General features: G+C 40.0%; 1 protein-coding gene across 2 annotated transcripts in view; it reads left to right on the forward strand.

Annotated features, from left to right (window-relative positions):
- Window positions 1-4,281: 4,281 nt before the first annotated feature.
- LOC131062700 (small ribosomal subunit protein bS1c) overlaps window positions 4,282-15,112 on the forward strand; it is a 101,925-nt gene continuing 91,094 nt past the window's right edge. For both annotated transcript variants that reach the window (XR_009110929.1, XM_057996401.1), the window contains exon 1: window positions 4,282-4,811. Coding sequence is in view for 1 of the 2 variants with exons in the window: in XM_057996401.1 (XP_057852384.1) it covers window positions 4,473-4,811 (339 nt within the window). In the remaining variant the exon portion in view is untranslated. The remainder of the gene's footprint in view (window positions 4,812-15,112) is intronic.

Genomic DNA, 15,112 nt, shown 5'->3' on the forward strand with positions numbered 1-15,112 from the left:
AGTCCCATATCTGGCCCGCTAACTGCACAAACTCCTCCACGGCCGCCGCATTGTCAATAGTCGGACCCCAATCCGGTATATCCTGCCTCCGACGCGCATACAAACAGGTCCCCTATGATATCTCCCGTTGACGACCATACTGCCGCAAAACTCTAGTAACCAAAAATCTCTCGATCACAAACGAGGTCCACCCTATCAAATATCGGGTCATGAAGACATATGGCATCTCCAGCCCATCCTCAACCCAAACCTCACAACCTGTATATGGCCACTAGATGACCGTATCAATGTCATCTAATACCCTCCTCCAATGCTCAAGTTTGCCCAGCTTCCGCTGGACAATTAACCCCCTGTATCCATATGCGTATGCACACCCAACAAGCCTATCTCTATCCACCGGTGGCCTAGCTACGGGAATGTGCTCCCAACACCATACCTGTAGAAGTGTCGCGCCAACTGACAAATTATCGTAACCCAGGTATACTACCTCATGCCAGTCCCTGTACAAGTGGGCTAGCATAGGCGATCCCCATGCGAACCTGCGACCTTGTGTGACCATCTCCTTCAACACCAATCCACATCCTAGAGATAGTCCCTTCGACCTACGGTTGGGACATAGGAAACCACCTATAAAGCCTGCCAGTACCGATGGAAGAGGTGCATAGTCCAAATCCAAAAACTTCTGCCAAGGGATCTCATATTCGCAAACCTTGTCATCATGAACTATTCGACGAAGTGCCTCTGTCCTGCCCTCCTCTGACTGCTCATAAGGTAGTAGTGCACCTACTATGGGTATACGCAAGATCCAGTAACAATCCTCTGGGGTCACTGTCATCTCACCTGTGGCAAAGTGGAAGGTATTCGTGTCACTATGCCATCTCTCGACCAACGATGTAAGTAAACCCCGGTTCACAGTAAACTGAGGCATATCTAGTAGGGAAGACATGCCGCATCTATCAATAATCTCTAGATCAGCCTATGACAATTGTGGTATCAATGCCCATGGTCTAGGGAATCGCTCATGCGACTAAACCACTCCCAATCGCTCCTGTCGAAAAGAAAAACAAGTCCAATATCAGTTTCCTCATCAAAACATAGATATCAAAATCAAAATCACATAAAAAACTTGAAAACTTTGAAAATCTAAATCAAGTTCTACATCATATCCATTCATATCAACTTGTAACACAACTCAAGTTTTCAAAAATCATATCAAACTTGTAACATAACTCAAGTTTTCACATCACATCAACTTGTAACACAACTCAAGTTTTCACATCACATCAACTTGTAACACAACTCAAGTTTCCAACCCATATCAACTTGTCAAACAAATCAAGTTCCACAATCATATCAGCTTGTAACACAATTCAAGCTCCACATATATCAACTTGAAACAATGCAAATCAAATCGAGTTCATATCAATTCCATATTAATATCTATAAATAACTTGAAAAATCGCAAATCAAACCAAGTTATATCAGGACTCATATTGGACAACCTATCAAAACCATGACAACAGGCCAGAAACGAACAATTTACACCTATCCCAACAAAACTGACCTTATCCTATAAATTTTCCTCATTCACAAATCATCCTATCTCCCAAAACCTACCACATGCACTAACTAAATTTGGCTATGCGCTGAAATCCTGCTCATGCGCTAACCTGTTTTCTCCACGCGCTATCCTATCTACCCCATGCGCTAAATTGACTCTATGCGCTATCTGTTTCTTCCAATGCGCCATCTAATCTACCCTAAGTGCTAAACCTATCCCACACGCTAACCTAGCCCATGTCTGTGCTACCTATCTAACCCTATGCGCTAGGTCAGACCTACACGCTACTTATCCCTACCCATGCGACCCCCTATGCACCCAATGCGCTAGGTTTACCCGATGTGCTACCCGTTTAACCCTCTGTGCTACCATGTGTCCCTGATGCACTAATCTATGGCTATGCACTAACCTAGCAAATCTATGCGCTGCCCTAAGTTTTCGGACGCTACCCAAAATCTAAAACCCTCTGCGCTACGAAATTTTTTGTATGCGCTAACCGATGACCCCTATGCGCTAAAATGACAAAACCGCATGCCAAAATTCAAAACGTGACAAAAAATGACAAAATAAAAACTCAAAAAAGGGTCAAAAAGGTTGACTTACCGATGGTCCATACGCGGCAGGCCTCCGATACCTCCGAACGCACTCGAATCGATGTGTAGAATACAGAATAGGCATTTTGTCTTCTCTCCAAAAGTCTCTCTCTCCAAGGTCAACAAGCACAAATGAGACAAAACAATGCACTTTTCCCCTTTTATAGGGTAAAATAAAATTAGGGTTAGGGGATTGAGCATTTAACTCACTCGTGGTCTTCCTCGTACCCTCGCACACATCAATATCGGGAGATGAATCAATTTTAGCATTCCACAACCAAAATTTTACAATGCAAACACAATTATCAAATCAAATTAAATTTTTCAAATTTTGATTCATCTCCCGAGGGAGCATTATCAAACATCGTTTATCAAATCTGGGGCATCACACATCAAATCTGGGGCACAACATGAAAATCTGAAAACAACACTAATCATAATCAAATTTTAGCGACACATCATTTTCTTTGAATTAACATGTGCACACACGTCACTTCAAAGAGGGGCAAAATGTAGACGTATAAAAATGACTATATTCCTAAATGAATATTTTAGGTTCATTTCTCTATTTAATTAAATCTAATTTAATTAAATTATCCACATTCCTCTATTTAATTAAGTAAATTACTCAATTTATTTAATTAAATTCAATTAACCCCTTTTAGGTCATTTAATTGAATAAATCACTTTATTTAATTAAATCTATTCTTCTAAACTTTTTAATTAAATTTACATTTAATTAAATAGGGAATCCCAATTAAATAAATCTAATTTATTTAAAAACCTCCACTTGCAACCAAATTGAATTAAATTAACTTTATTTCAATTAAATCCTATTCTCTCCATCCACTTGCATTTTCTTACATCTCCCACTTGCCTACTAAACCTTATTCCTAACCCCCTTCTATACTCTTCTAATCACTTCTAAATTAGCCTAACCCATCTCCTAAATATTGTCACCTCCCTAAGCAAGAGAAAGTCACTTCTCAAATCCTCAAAGTCTTTGATAACCATTAAAGGCTTCAAGTCTCCAACAACTTTATCTTCCAAACCATTAATGGTTAACTCAATCGTCCAGCATGATTAAAAACTTTTTCTAAACTCAACCTCCATGTAACCCAAGGGTCTCATCAAACATTTATTGCTTTGACCATGGTTAGTCCTTAATCCTTTGCATAAGAGTTTATCCTTTGGGTAAAAACTTTATCCAATGGATAATCTTAACCTAACCTTAACCCTCACCCCCTAAGGTAACCATGAGGTCTTCCCAAACATTTAATGCTTCCTACCTCTCTTTTCAACCCAACCTTATGTTGACAATTGTCACCATTTCATGGTGCAAATTGCAAACATGGATTGAGCAACTTTCAAACTTAACTCTTGATTAACTCTTTCAATCCTGACCATCCATTGCCCTATTTTTGCTATAAATAGAGCTCTCATTCCTCCATTTTCATATATCCAAGTCTTTAGCATCATACTTATACTCAAATCCATCCAAGCTTTAATATCTCATTTGTGCTCATCATTTAGCCTTTTTTTAAAATAGGAATTAATCTAAATATGCATGTTTAGAGTATTTTCCTTATCATTTAGCTTAATCATAAACTAATATATCATGCTAAGATAGTCTTGCTGCTAATCTTGTCATCTTATAATCTAGTTTATTGCATTTGTAAGATCATGCATAGCTTAGGATGCATTTCACAATAAAATCAACCAAAACATCCCTCGTTCTTGCATTTGTCATCCCTAAACCACTTTGCTCAGTGATATGAGAGCAAAGACATTGGTTTGAGGGACCTTGTGAGATAGAGAACCATAGAATCAACCTTGAGAAGCTGAGTCATCCTTCGTAACTCCATAGCTCCTTAACCTTCATTTTTCACATTTTAAGTTCTATTGACCCACTTTTCCCGCATACACTATTGTTTATTAATTAAGAGATATAATTTCCCTCGGACATTTATATGTGAAGAGGTATCATTTCCCTCACAAAGCGTAACCCACTAAACAAATTTCTATTTTTTTTGAAAAGCTTAAATTTCAAATAACGTTTATCATTTTTTTAATCTCATAGGGATAAATCTTAAAAATAACTTACAAACTGACAAAATGATGCCTCATCTCAAGCATCACTGCAGGTAGCTTTGTGTTTAACACAAAAATACGAAGAAAAACCAAATGAGTGGCTACCATCTCGTTTTATCTTACCTGATCATTTTTGTATATGTATTTTAATACCATGGCTTACATTTGCAGTGAGTTTTGAATTCAATTCCTTATCCAGAACAAGCCCACTTACAGTAGCTGTGGGCATGGCAGCAACAGGGGCAGTAGCAACCCACCAATTAAGCCATTCATGGGCTTCTCATAGCAGAAAAACCCACAGCAAGTTGTATTTCTCAAGCCCACGCCAATGCCTTAGAAAGAATAAAATAAATACCAGAGGCAGGGGTAGAGACAGAGGCAGAGACATCTTTTGCAGAGTGGCGATTTCCAATGCAGAGACGAAAGATAGAGAGACAATGATGGAAGAAATTGAATTAATGAGGGAAAGAGTAGATGAAAATCCAATGGAAGGCGTGGAATTCACTCTCGAAGAGTTTGCCGCTGCTATCGATGAACTGGACATTAATCACGACATCGGTACTAAGGTGAGTGAGCAGTTGTTTTTTTTGGTTTTTTCGTTTCTGTATGGTAAATCAGTTATTTTGTTTTCGGGCATATTTACCTGAGAAACCCTAATTGAACTGGGTTGTTTTTGACTAGTACTACGTACATTGTTATTGCGATGTGCTATCTGCGATTGCCTGTGATTAAAATTTCTTTGCTAATCTTGTTGCATTGAAGAAATTTGCAAATTTTAAGAGAATTTCCCTCCTTAGTTCGTATTTATATCTGATTAATTCCTTCCTTTTAGTTCTATTTACATTCGATTACTTCCTTCTTTCTGCTGCAATTGTTTTTATGCAGCAAATTATTTATTTTGGGAATAGCCTTTGAATAGTTGTTACAGCTAAATTCCCTTCTCTTTGGGTGACATTTGGCTTAGTTGCCACTACTTTTTTTTTAAGGATGGCCTCTGGCTTATTTGCTGCAGCTGAGCTGTCCATACTAAATGCAATCCCTTTTGGGGTGACCTTTGGCTTAGTTAACACAGCCCAAGCGAGTGCTATTAAATTCTTTCAGTTTTGGGGTAACCTTTGGCTTATTGCTACAACCGAGTGATCAGTGGTAGAATCCTTATTTTTTTGGGGTAATCTTTCACTTAATCACCGCAGTCCGAGTGGTTGGTATAAAATTCTTTCTTTTGTTTAACCTTTTGGCTCGGTTGCTGCAACCATGGGTATGACACGCAGACTTCTCAAGATGATTTTTTTGACTTGGACTCAGATTTGCACTTTGACTTGGTTAAGACATGACAAATTAAAAAAAACCATGAAATATAGAAATATTTAAGGATTTAAAACTTTTATTATGTATCATTCAATAAATGGACTTTAAAGACATAATAAACTTATCAAATAGAAGCTGTTTTGATCACATTCATAAGTATACATCATTCACAATAGTAGAAATGTATAGTTTAGTTGAAGGAACCAATATTTTTAAATACATAATCTTAAAATTGTCAAGTATATACAAAACTCATGATTATGAAATCCAGGTATTAAAACAAAATATCAAAATAAAAGCATAACTATGGCTCAAAGGAGCTGACATCACTTGTTCCAAGTTTCCAACATCCATAGCTGTATGGAAATGCATGTGTAGGCATCTAAGATAGGTCATTAATGATGATGCAGCCATGATATTTGCAACTATATATGCCATGATAGGTATTGTGCATTGATGACTATAATAGTTGAAGATTGTCCTCTTGGAAGGAAGACCTGTAGGAAGCTGTGTGATGGAAAATAATTTTTTAGACTGCTTTCAAAGGTAAAATTGCAAGGAACCCTAGAGAATCACTTTGAATGCATAAAATTATGACACTGGAACAAAGCCATACAAGGAAATACCAATCGTGCATGTGTGAAATCACAATTTGCAGTGTGCCACCCATGTGAAATTGTGTTTTTGCAGTTGCGAATAAAACCCATGAACACACCCACATTTGCAATCTTTGATGAAGGGAAGGATCCATCTGCATTGAGGGCAATCTACAGTTGTGAATGAAGGAAACAGATTTGTTGAGGGCATCTTGTAGTCACAAACTTGGACATTTTTGCTGTCAAGTCATAAGCCATTATAATTATTTCCCCTGATTTAGACAGCCGAGTCTCATTGACTGGATTCATTAGGTATTTCAGTCATGAGTTTGGTTAGCTTCACTTCCCTTGGGACTTGCTAAGTCTTAGTAATTCTAAGTGTAGATGGCATAAAATGCCTATTGTTATGTTTGATAATATTGTTTATCCACCAATGTATTTATCAATTGTATTAAGTGGGTTGTCACTCTCGAGTAGTTATGTGTCTGTTGGTTGACAGTTGTGTTCCTCTTAGCAACTGTCGAGTCCTTTAAATATGTTGTGTATTGCCAAGGAAGGTAGTACGGTATAGTCTGGTGAATTGTAATCCTTGGCTGACCATCTTTAGTCTTCTTCTCTATAATAATTGCATGTGTGAATGAAGATATATTTTACTGCTGTGTTTGGTATGCATTGTCATGTATATTATTATGTCCTGTATTTAATTTATCAGATATAGCATCAAACATTTTGGCGCTAATGCCTTAAAAGAAATTGGGTCAGCTTTGAGTGATTCATGCTCTTAGACCCCAATAAAGGTGAGAAGAGGCCACAAGGTGGTCGAGACCAAGCGATTAGGTGATCCACTGACCCTCGCTCGGAGGGAGCATAGGGACGAGTCAGAGCCTGGAAGTACTTAGAGTGTTGGGGATGTTGGAGGTGGACGTGTAGAGTACGCACGCGTGGCCAAGAGTGCAAGGAAACCACTAGAACGTAGCGGTCGGAACAGTCCACCTAGGTTTGGCACACTTGGAAGTACCTGGAGTGTTGGGGATGCTAGAGGTGGATGTGTAGAGGATGCACACGTGGTCGAGAGTGTTGGGAAACCACCAGAATTTAACGGTTGGAACAATCCACCCAGTTTTGGCACACAAGGGAGTAAGCAGGTGAGAAACCAATTTGCACCATAGTGAGAACTTGTCCCTTGTTGAGGAACCAAGAATAGGGGGCTTGAACTGAAGACTCCACGAAGGAGAGAGTATAGAAATGAAGAAGATGACTGTAATATTCCCCTTAATTTTTTTATTTATTTTTCAATAAGAATTACAGAGCAAACACAATAACCCGTTAAGGTTAGAGAAATAATCCAAACAACTGAAAGGGAACCCTTCCACCTTTTGTTCACTGAGAGCCCAATCTGGGAGGGTGAGAGCATATGGTGTTTTGGGGATCGGTAGCATCATAAACCAAACTGAAATTACAATGCACGGGTGACAAGCCAGCCCCTTCTGCTTACTCAGCAGGATAGAAACTAAACTTCTTGGCGGTAAACCAGCCAAGGAAAACAACAAGAAACTTAACTCAATCACTCTACCGCGTATTTCAGCGGGAGGACATTACATAAAGCTATCACTCCACTGCATATTTTAGCAGGAGGACAATACATAAAACTTATCACTCGACCACTTATTCAGTGGGAGGATTGAGTTACAAATACCAAAAAATAGGCAGCAAGCCTGCCTCTTCCACTTGTTCAGCGGGTATGCTTACAGTCCAGAATTGGTTGATAGTGCTACTATTCAACCTTACAAAATATAGGAAAGATAGAATAGGAGAATAATGCTGATCGTAGAAGATACTAACACCAAACCAACTCAAACACCAACTTCCTAAGATCTGATATAAATGACAGCAGGCTGGAAATGCATAACCAACAACACAAAACACACTAAAAATTGCTTCCAACTCTCTTCAAACTCACTCAATACTTCCCCAAACTCACCCAAACTAGCACTAAGAACCAAGCGACTAAGAACAAATTGAGAAAGAGCTTCTAAACACGTCAAAACACCAAACACACATCCCAATGCACTCCCAAAAACCCACACCCAAGGTGAAAAGTACGATTTGCAATATAAATTCAAAGACTCCAAATTAAAGGCTGCAAACTTGCAAAACACATCGCCCAAAGCATAGAAGTTGTTTGAACCAATACCCAGAATGATAGGTCGCACAGGATCGAAACTTTGCTTCAGCCACATAGGAACCGGCAACACTGAAAAATTACAGCAGCAAACCAACTCTCTCAAATCCACACACGCAATCCACAAGAACACCACGCAATCCACACAAACGAACCTCAGCTAGGAGTGATGTCTCACACTCGAAACTGCAATGGAAAAGTCTAGGAGGTTTTCACCCTCGAAGAAGTTTGGAATCATTCCGACAGCATAACATTATAATTTCTCAGGATAATCAAATGAGGAGCCAAACACCTGTATATATAGATTTTCAAGTCTGAAATTCAAATTCAACTCCCTCCAAATTCACCTCACCAATTTGCATTTCATTTCAACTGGTGGACCCAAGCATGGCGCTACCCCTTAGTCAAAATCATGCCTAGCAAAGGGGACCACGATTTTGGAATAGAATATACTTTGTCGAATATAAAATAAAGTCTTCTTTCATTTTGGTGTCCCCCTTCAATCACCAAATAATTCGCCTAGGCAGGCTTAGGAAGAAAATCATATTATGCACAATTCCCAATATCAATAATCAGTAATAAAATAATTAAATATTAAACCTTAGGATAAGGAAATAATATTTAATTAAATAACTTATAACTCCAATACTGATTATCATAAAATCAAGGATGAAGCTAAGCAATGAAGACCACTCAATTGCGTTGGATCAGGACCATATCCAAGATTGCCAAAAATAGAAATGCCCAAACTGCCACTTACTAAAAATAGTAAGTCTTGAAATATTGCTCCGAAAATCATGATCTTCGCACCTAGAGAAAGAGCTTGGAAAGCTCAGTAAAACTGCACCATCCGGACAACCAAACCCTAACTTACTAAAAATAGTAAGTTCACATTTTGCCAAAGAGTCAACTGCATGTTATGCCACACTGGAGTTCATGGAAAACCAAGAAGGAACCCACAAGCAAGACTGAAGAATTCCCTCTTGACTAACCCTAACAAGCTCGTGCAGAACTCCACAGAAGTTGGAAACCATAATTCTCCTTTCCACAGCCTATGGGTCTTCGGAATAGGCCAATGGACCAATGAATGCATCATCACTAAGAAGGGGACATTACAGTCTGCCCTTCCCAAAATTGCTTGTCCTCAAGCAATCGCAAGCCAGGATGCTGTAAAATCTCCTCACTCTCCCATGTAGCATCCACCACTGGTAAGTCTCTCCACTTAACCAAATACTCTTTGATGGTCCTCCTCCTCAGCAATCGTTCTCTGACATCAAGGATGGCATCAGGAACTAGCACCAATTCTCCCTCTTCATCCAAAGGAGGCAAATCAGAAGATGTTATCACATTGTGCCCAAGCGTCTTTTTGAGGCGTGACACGTGGAAGACATTATGTACTCGGCTACTCGCGGGTAGCTCCAACTCATAAGCCACAACTCCCACTCTCCTGCTGACCCTCAATGGTCCATAAAAACGTGGCTTGAGTTTTTCCGCTACACTTTGTTGACGTGTCTAAAATCGCTGAACTTGCGACTTCATCCGGCCAACGCAGAATAGAATGTACTCGCTGAGTATCCTATCCTCTCTTGAGATAAGGAAATCCCTAATGCTGGTTTTGTTGATCAAAGGGGACGACCTCAAGGTTTTGATTGGCAGGTCTTGACTGCGGGATTACTTAGTGGTCGATGTGATTTGCTGGGAGCACAAGGGGACTTACAATTTGCAACAAGCTGGTCTGCTGTGATTCTCGAATTACGTAATAAAGAGCAAAAGGAAAGGGTTAGGAGATCTAAAACTAACAACACGGGTATGCGGGTAGACGGATTCAACATAACCAATTCCTGCTTGGCCAGAATAGCTCACAACCTTGCAGGAACGGTGCAATCTTCTAGGGGACTTGGAAGATTTTTCAGACTGCAAACGCACGGCTAAGCACCCAATTCTGGCGCAGCTCAGACGGACACCTGCAATTGAACTAAGCACAATTAAAGGCTCAGGTTAACCATACAAAAGGATACACAATCAGTATATCCTCAATGGTATAAGCCTGAATCTATCAAATACCTGCACACCCAAAATAGAAAGATCTATCTAAAATGCTGAGAGAAACCATGCAAACAGGATGAAAACAAGACAATAAACACCAAATCAATGTCTATATATTGATTTCAGCTGCCTATTACAACAATTTCTGCAGCATCTCTATGCTACTGCTTAAAATCTAACCTATTCTAACTCTAAAATCTAACTCTCTCACTAGAGTCTAACTATTTAACAAAAATCTCTAACTATCTAACCCTTTACAAAAGAAAGGCCTCTGCCTTTTATAGATTTTACAATACGAACCAAAGGCTAGGTTTAACTGCATCCAAGGGTCCTGATCTGCCTTCCAGAAACTAGCAGCCCTAACCCATGCCCATTAAATTCTTACTCATCCATTCAACCACAATTTCAACTACCTACCACTATTTGGCTTCAATTTGAGTTTATCCGGTAGTTGGACATAACTGTCCACAACTAACTTGTTTCCCCTTTTTTTCAAAATATCTGAGTGGGGCCTACAAGCAGTTTTACAATAAAACAATTTCAGCTTTTTAGAAATTGAATTCCTGGAATTAAATCCAGCTGTGTGCTTTTTCTCGAGAATGCATAAACTTGTAGCATTCAGAGTGTTCTTTGGTCTTTGGTCCCGGTGGTGGACTTCATTTTTGTTCAGAGGCACCGTTCCCAATGTTTGGTTGCTCTCGCGCTCCTACAACGCGTTCCCACATCTTTTTTCTTTTCCAGTCTTCAGCACTTGGCCTTGATTGCGATCCTTCTTCGATTTGCGTTTCAGGTCTTTCTCCTGGTTCTCTAATGACGCCTTGCGACCTGCGAACGATCAATTTCATTTCAATAAATCAATTTTAAAAAATAATTAATTTAATTTAGCAAATATTAAAATTTAATGCCTGGAGGGTCATTTGAAAATTTCCCAAGTTTTAACACTTTTACTCCTTCCGTGAATTTAGTTGTTCCTGGCAATTTCGGGCAAGAGGGGCGTTCGAAAAGTTTTAAAAACTTTGACATTTTCACCCCTTAATGGTGAATTTCGGGATTTTGGGCACTTTTGCAAACTTTTAAAACTTTGACATTTCACTTAAAGGTCCAAATTTCGGCCCTTTGGGGCATTTTGCCAACTTTACTTTTTCTCACATTTTCACTTAAAGGTCCAAATTTCGGCCCTTTGGGGCATTTTGCCAACTTTACTTTTTCTCACATTTTCACTTAAAGGTCCAAATTTCGGCCCTTTGAGGCATTTTGCCAACTTTCACTTTTTCTCACATTTTCACTTAAAGGTCCAAATTTCGGCCCTTTGAGGCATTTTGCCAACTTTATCTTTTTCTCACATTTTCACTTAAAGGTCCAAATTTCGGCCCTTTTAGGTGTTTTGCCAATTTCGGACCTTTTAGGCCTTTTGCCAATTTCGGACCTTTTAGGTGTTTGCAAACCTTTAAAAAAAAACTTTGCAAATTACCCATTACTGGCGAATTTCACAAGACTTGGTCTTATTTCTCCCGCATGGGCAGACAAAATTTAGGGGGGGTCCCCTGTCAACTGACGGGGTGTGTGAGCAATATGCACAACACACTCTTCTTGAGAGTAGACTGTCCGAAGGGCTGGAGTTTCAAGTAGACCATATCACCAACCCCAAATGAGCGCTCAGTACGCTGCTGATCAGCATACAACTTCTACTGGTTCTGTGCAATCTGGAGGTTGTCCTTCAATGCCTTCAGAATATCTTGACACTATTGAACCATATCCCTAGCTTGGGGTGTTCTGCTATCACCAAACACCAAGTCAGCAAAGCTAGGGGCCTCATAACCGTAGAGTGCCATGAAAGGAGACATCCAGATGGACATGTGATAAGTGGAATTATAGCAGTATTCACCAAGATGTAGCCATCTTAACCACACCTTTTGCTGTTTTGAGACATAGTTTCTCAAGTAACCTTCCAACCACTTATTTACTATCTCTGTTTGTCCATCGGTTTGAGGATGGTAACTCGTGCTTGGGGTGAGCACAGTACCGCACAATTTGAAAATCTCCTGCCAGAAAGAGCTTAGGAACTTGCTGTCCCTATCACTCACAATATTTTTAGACAGCCCATGTAACCTAAACACCTCATGGAAAAACAAATCAGCAACCCGAGCTGCTGTAAATGAGTTGGTGATGGCGAAAAAATGAGCAAATTTTGTTAATCTATCTACCACCACATATATATAATCCTTCTCACTAGCTTTCGGCAACTCAGTGATGAAATCCATAGAGATACTTTCCCATTTTTGACTGGGAATTGGCAATGGTTGCAATAAACCAGCGGGTGCTGTGTGCTCGTCCTTGTTCTTTTGAGAAGTATGGCATTCCCTAATGTACCTCAAGACATCTTTCTTCAACCCTTTCCAAGAGAATCTCTCTTGGATCTGCTTGTAAGTCTGAAAAACCCTTGGTGACCAGCAAGAGGAATGTCATGAAAAGTTTTTAATACCTTCTCCTTCAACTTAGATTTAGGTAGAAGAAGGATCCTACCCTTGTACATAATCAATCCATCAACCAATCTATACTTTTCATCATGAAAAGTGCCCTCAATAATGCTGGTTGCAAACTGATTTTTGGCGTAATCAGCAAGCAACAAGTCCCTCCAATCAGCTGTAAGCTCACTCATAGAACTCAAATGGGGTCTCCAAGAAAGTGCATGTGCCACTATGTTGTTCTTCCCTTTGACATACTCAATGTCAAAGTCATAAGCTTGAAGCTTACTAACCCACTTCTGCTGCCTTTTGTTCAAGTCTTTCTAGTGCATGGAGTGCTTAAGACTGTTATGATCATTCTTAACAATGAACTTACTCCCCACAAGATACCGTCTGAACTTTGCAAGGACATGCATTATGGCAAGCATCTCCTTGTCATATATTGAATATAGCCTTTTGGGTCCTCTCAACTTCCTACTCTCAAAGACAATTGGATGCTTGTCTTGCATAAGAACTGCACCAACACCTTCTCCTAATGCATTACACTGCAGTTCAAAAGGCTTGGTGAAATCTAGTAAGGCTAAAATAGGGCATGAGCTCATGATCTCCTTAAACTGATCAAATACTGCTTGTGCCTTTCCAGACCACTCAAAAGCTCATTTCCTTGTAAGATCTGTGAGGGGGGCAGCCAACTGAGAGTATCCCTTCACAAACCTACGGTAAAAACCAGAAAGACCCAAGAATCCCTTCAAGTGTGTTATGTTCTCGGGAGGAGGCCAATCAATGATAGCTCTAATCTTTTCGGGGTCTACCTTCACACCCCCTGCAATGATAATGTGACAGAGGTAGAGCAATTCTTCCATTCCAAATTCACATTTGGACTCCTTTGCAAACAGGGATTCGGATTCCAGTATGCTCAACACTTCATCCAAGTGCTGTAAATTCTCCTTCCAGGACCTGCTGAATATGAGTATATCATTAAAGAATATGAGCACAAACTTCTTCAACTGTTTTTGGAAGATTTTGTTCATGCATGATTGGAATGCGGTCGGGGCGTTAGTCAAGCCAAAGGGCATGACTAGGAACTCAAAATGCCCAAAGTGGCATATGAAAGCAGTCTTCTCCACATCTGACGCCCTCATCCTGATTTGGTGGTAGCCCAATCTGAGATCTACCTTTGAAAAGAACACGGCTCCATGTAGCTCATCAATTCTTGGAATTGGGTACCGATTCTTGATGGTTTTCTGATTCAGATTTGGTAGTCCACGCACATGCGTATGGTCCCATCCTTCTTCTTCACCAAAACCACAACCGAAGCAAAAGGGCTTTTACTTGGTCGAATATATCCCATGTCAAGAAGCTCCTTAATAGCTTTTTCTATTTCATCCTTCTGCTTCTTGGGGTATCGATAGGGAGTTGTCATAATAGGCTTTGGCTCCCTCTTCTAGCTCAATGATGTGTTCTGCACCTCTTTCAGGAGGTCTACCAGGAGGTGGATTCTCAAACACCTTACTCCTCTTTGAAATCAAAGCTTGAATATCTTCAGGATCTTCTCTTTTCTTCAAGTGAGTTAGATGGCACAACCATACACTCAGGAGGTCTTCTTAGTGGCGGATATCCAAGGACCTTGCTCTTGTTTGTGATTACAGCTTGAATATTAGTAGTGTAGCTGCCCTTGTCTTCTAATGGATTTGATGGCATTACCACACACTCTGCTGCCCCCTCCACTTGGTTATGACGGATCAGACTCTCCATCCTCTTCAGGGATACAATCCGCGGGCCTCCATTAGACATGCCTCGCAAAACCACCTTCTTTTCTTCAGACATTAACTTTAACTCCATGGTTTGCAAGTTAAGGGTGATCTCACCAAGAGATCGCAGCCACTGAATGCCAAAGACCACATCATCAGTCCCTCAAATATTGACAACATAGAAGTCATCTTGGACTTCATAGTTACCAAGCTTCATTGACATGTTTGACACCATCCGTTTACAACAAATGGTTGATCCATCAGCCACCATGACCTTGAAGTCTTCAACATCATCAGTGATAAGCCGTCTTTTGGCGACAATCCTAGCATCAATGAAGTTGTGAGTTGCTTTGGTATCTATTAGAGCAACAAGTCGATGCTCTCTGAATGCTCCTCGAACTCTGAATGATTCATTCTTGTGGAAGCTAGAGAGTTGGGCAACTATACCCCTAGCTTCTTGATCACTTTCAGGCCCTTCTAGAGCCTCTTCATACTCACTTCCCTCCGAATTAAGCTGCT

This window comes from Cryptomeria japonica, chromosome 3, assembly GCF_030272615.1.
Source record: "Cryptomeria japonica chromosome 3, Sugi_1.0, whole genome shotgun sequence".
In the NCBI taxonomy this organism is placed as follows: Eukaryota; Viridiplantae; Streptophyta; class Pinopsida; order Cupressales; family Cupressaceae; genus Cryptomeria; species Cryptomeria japonica.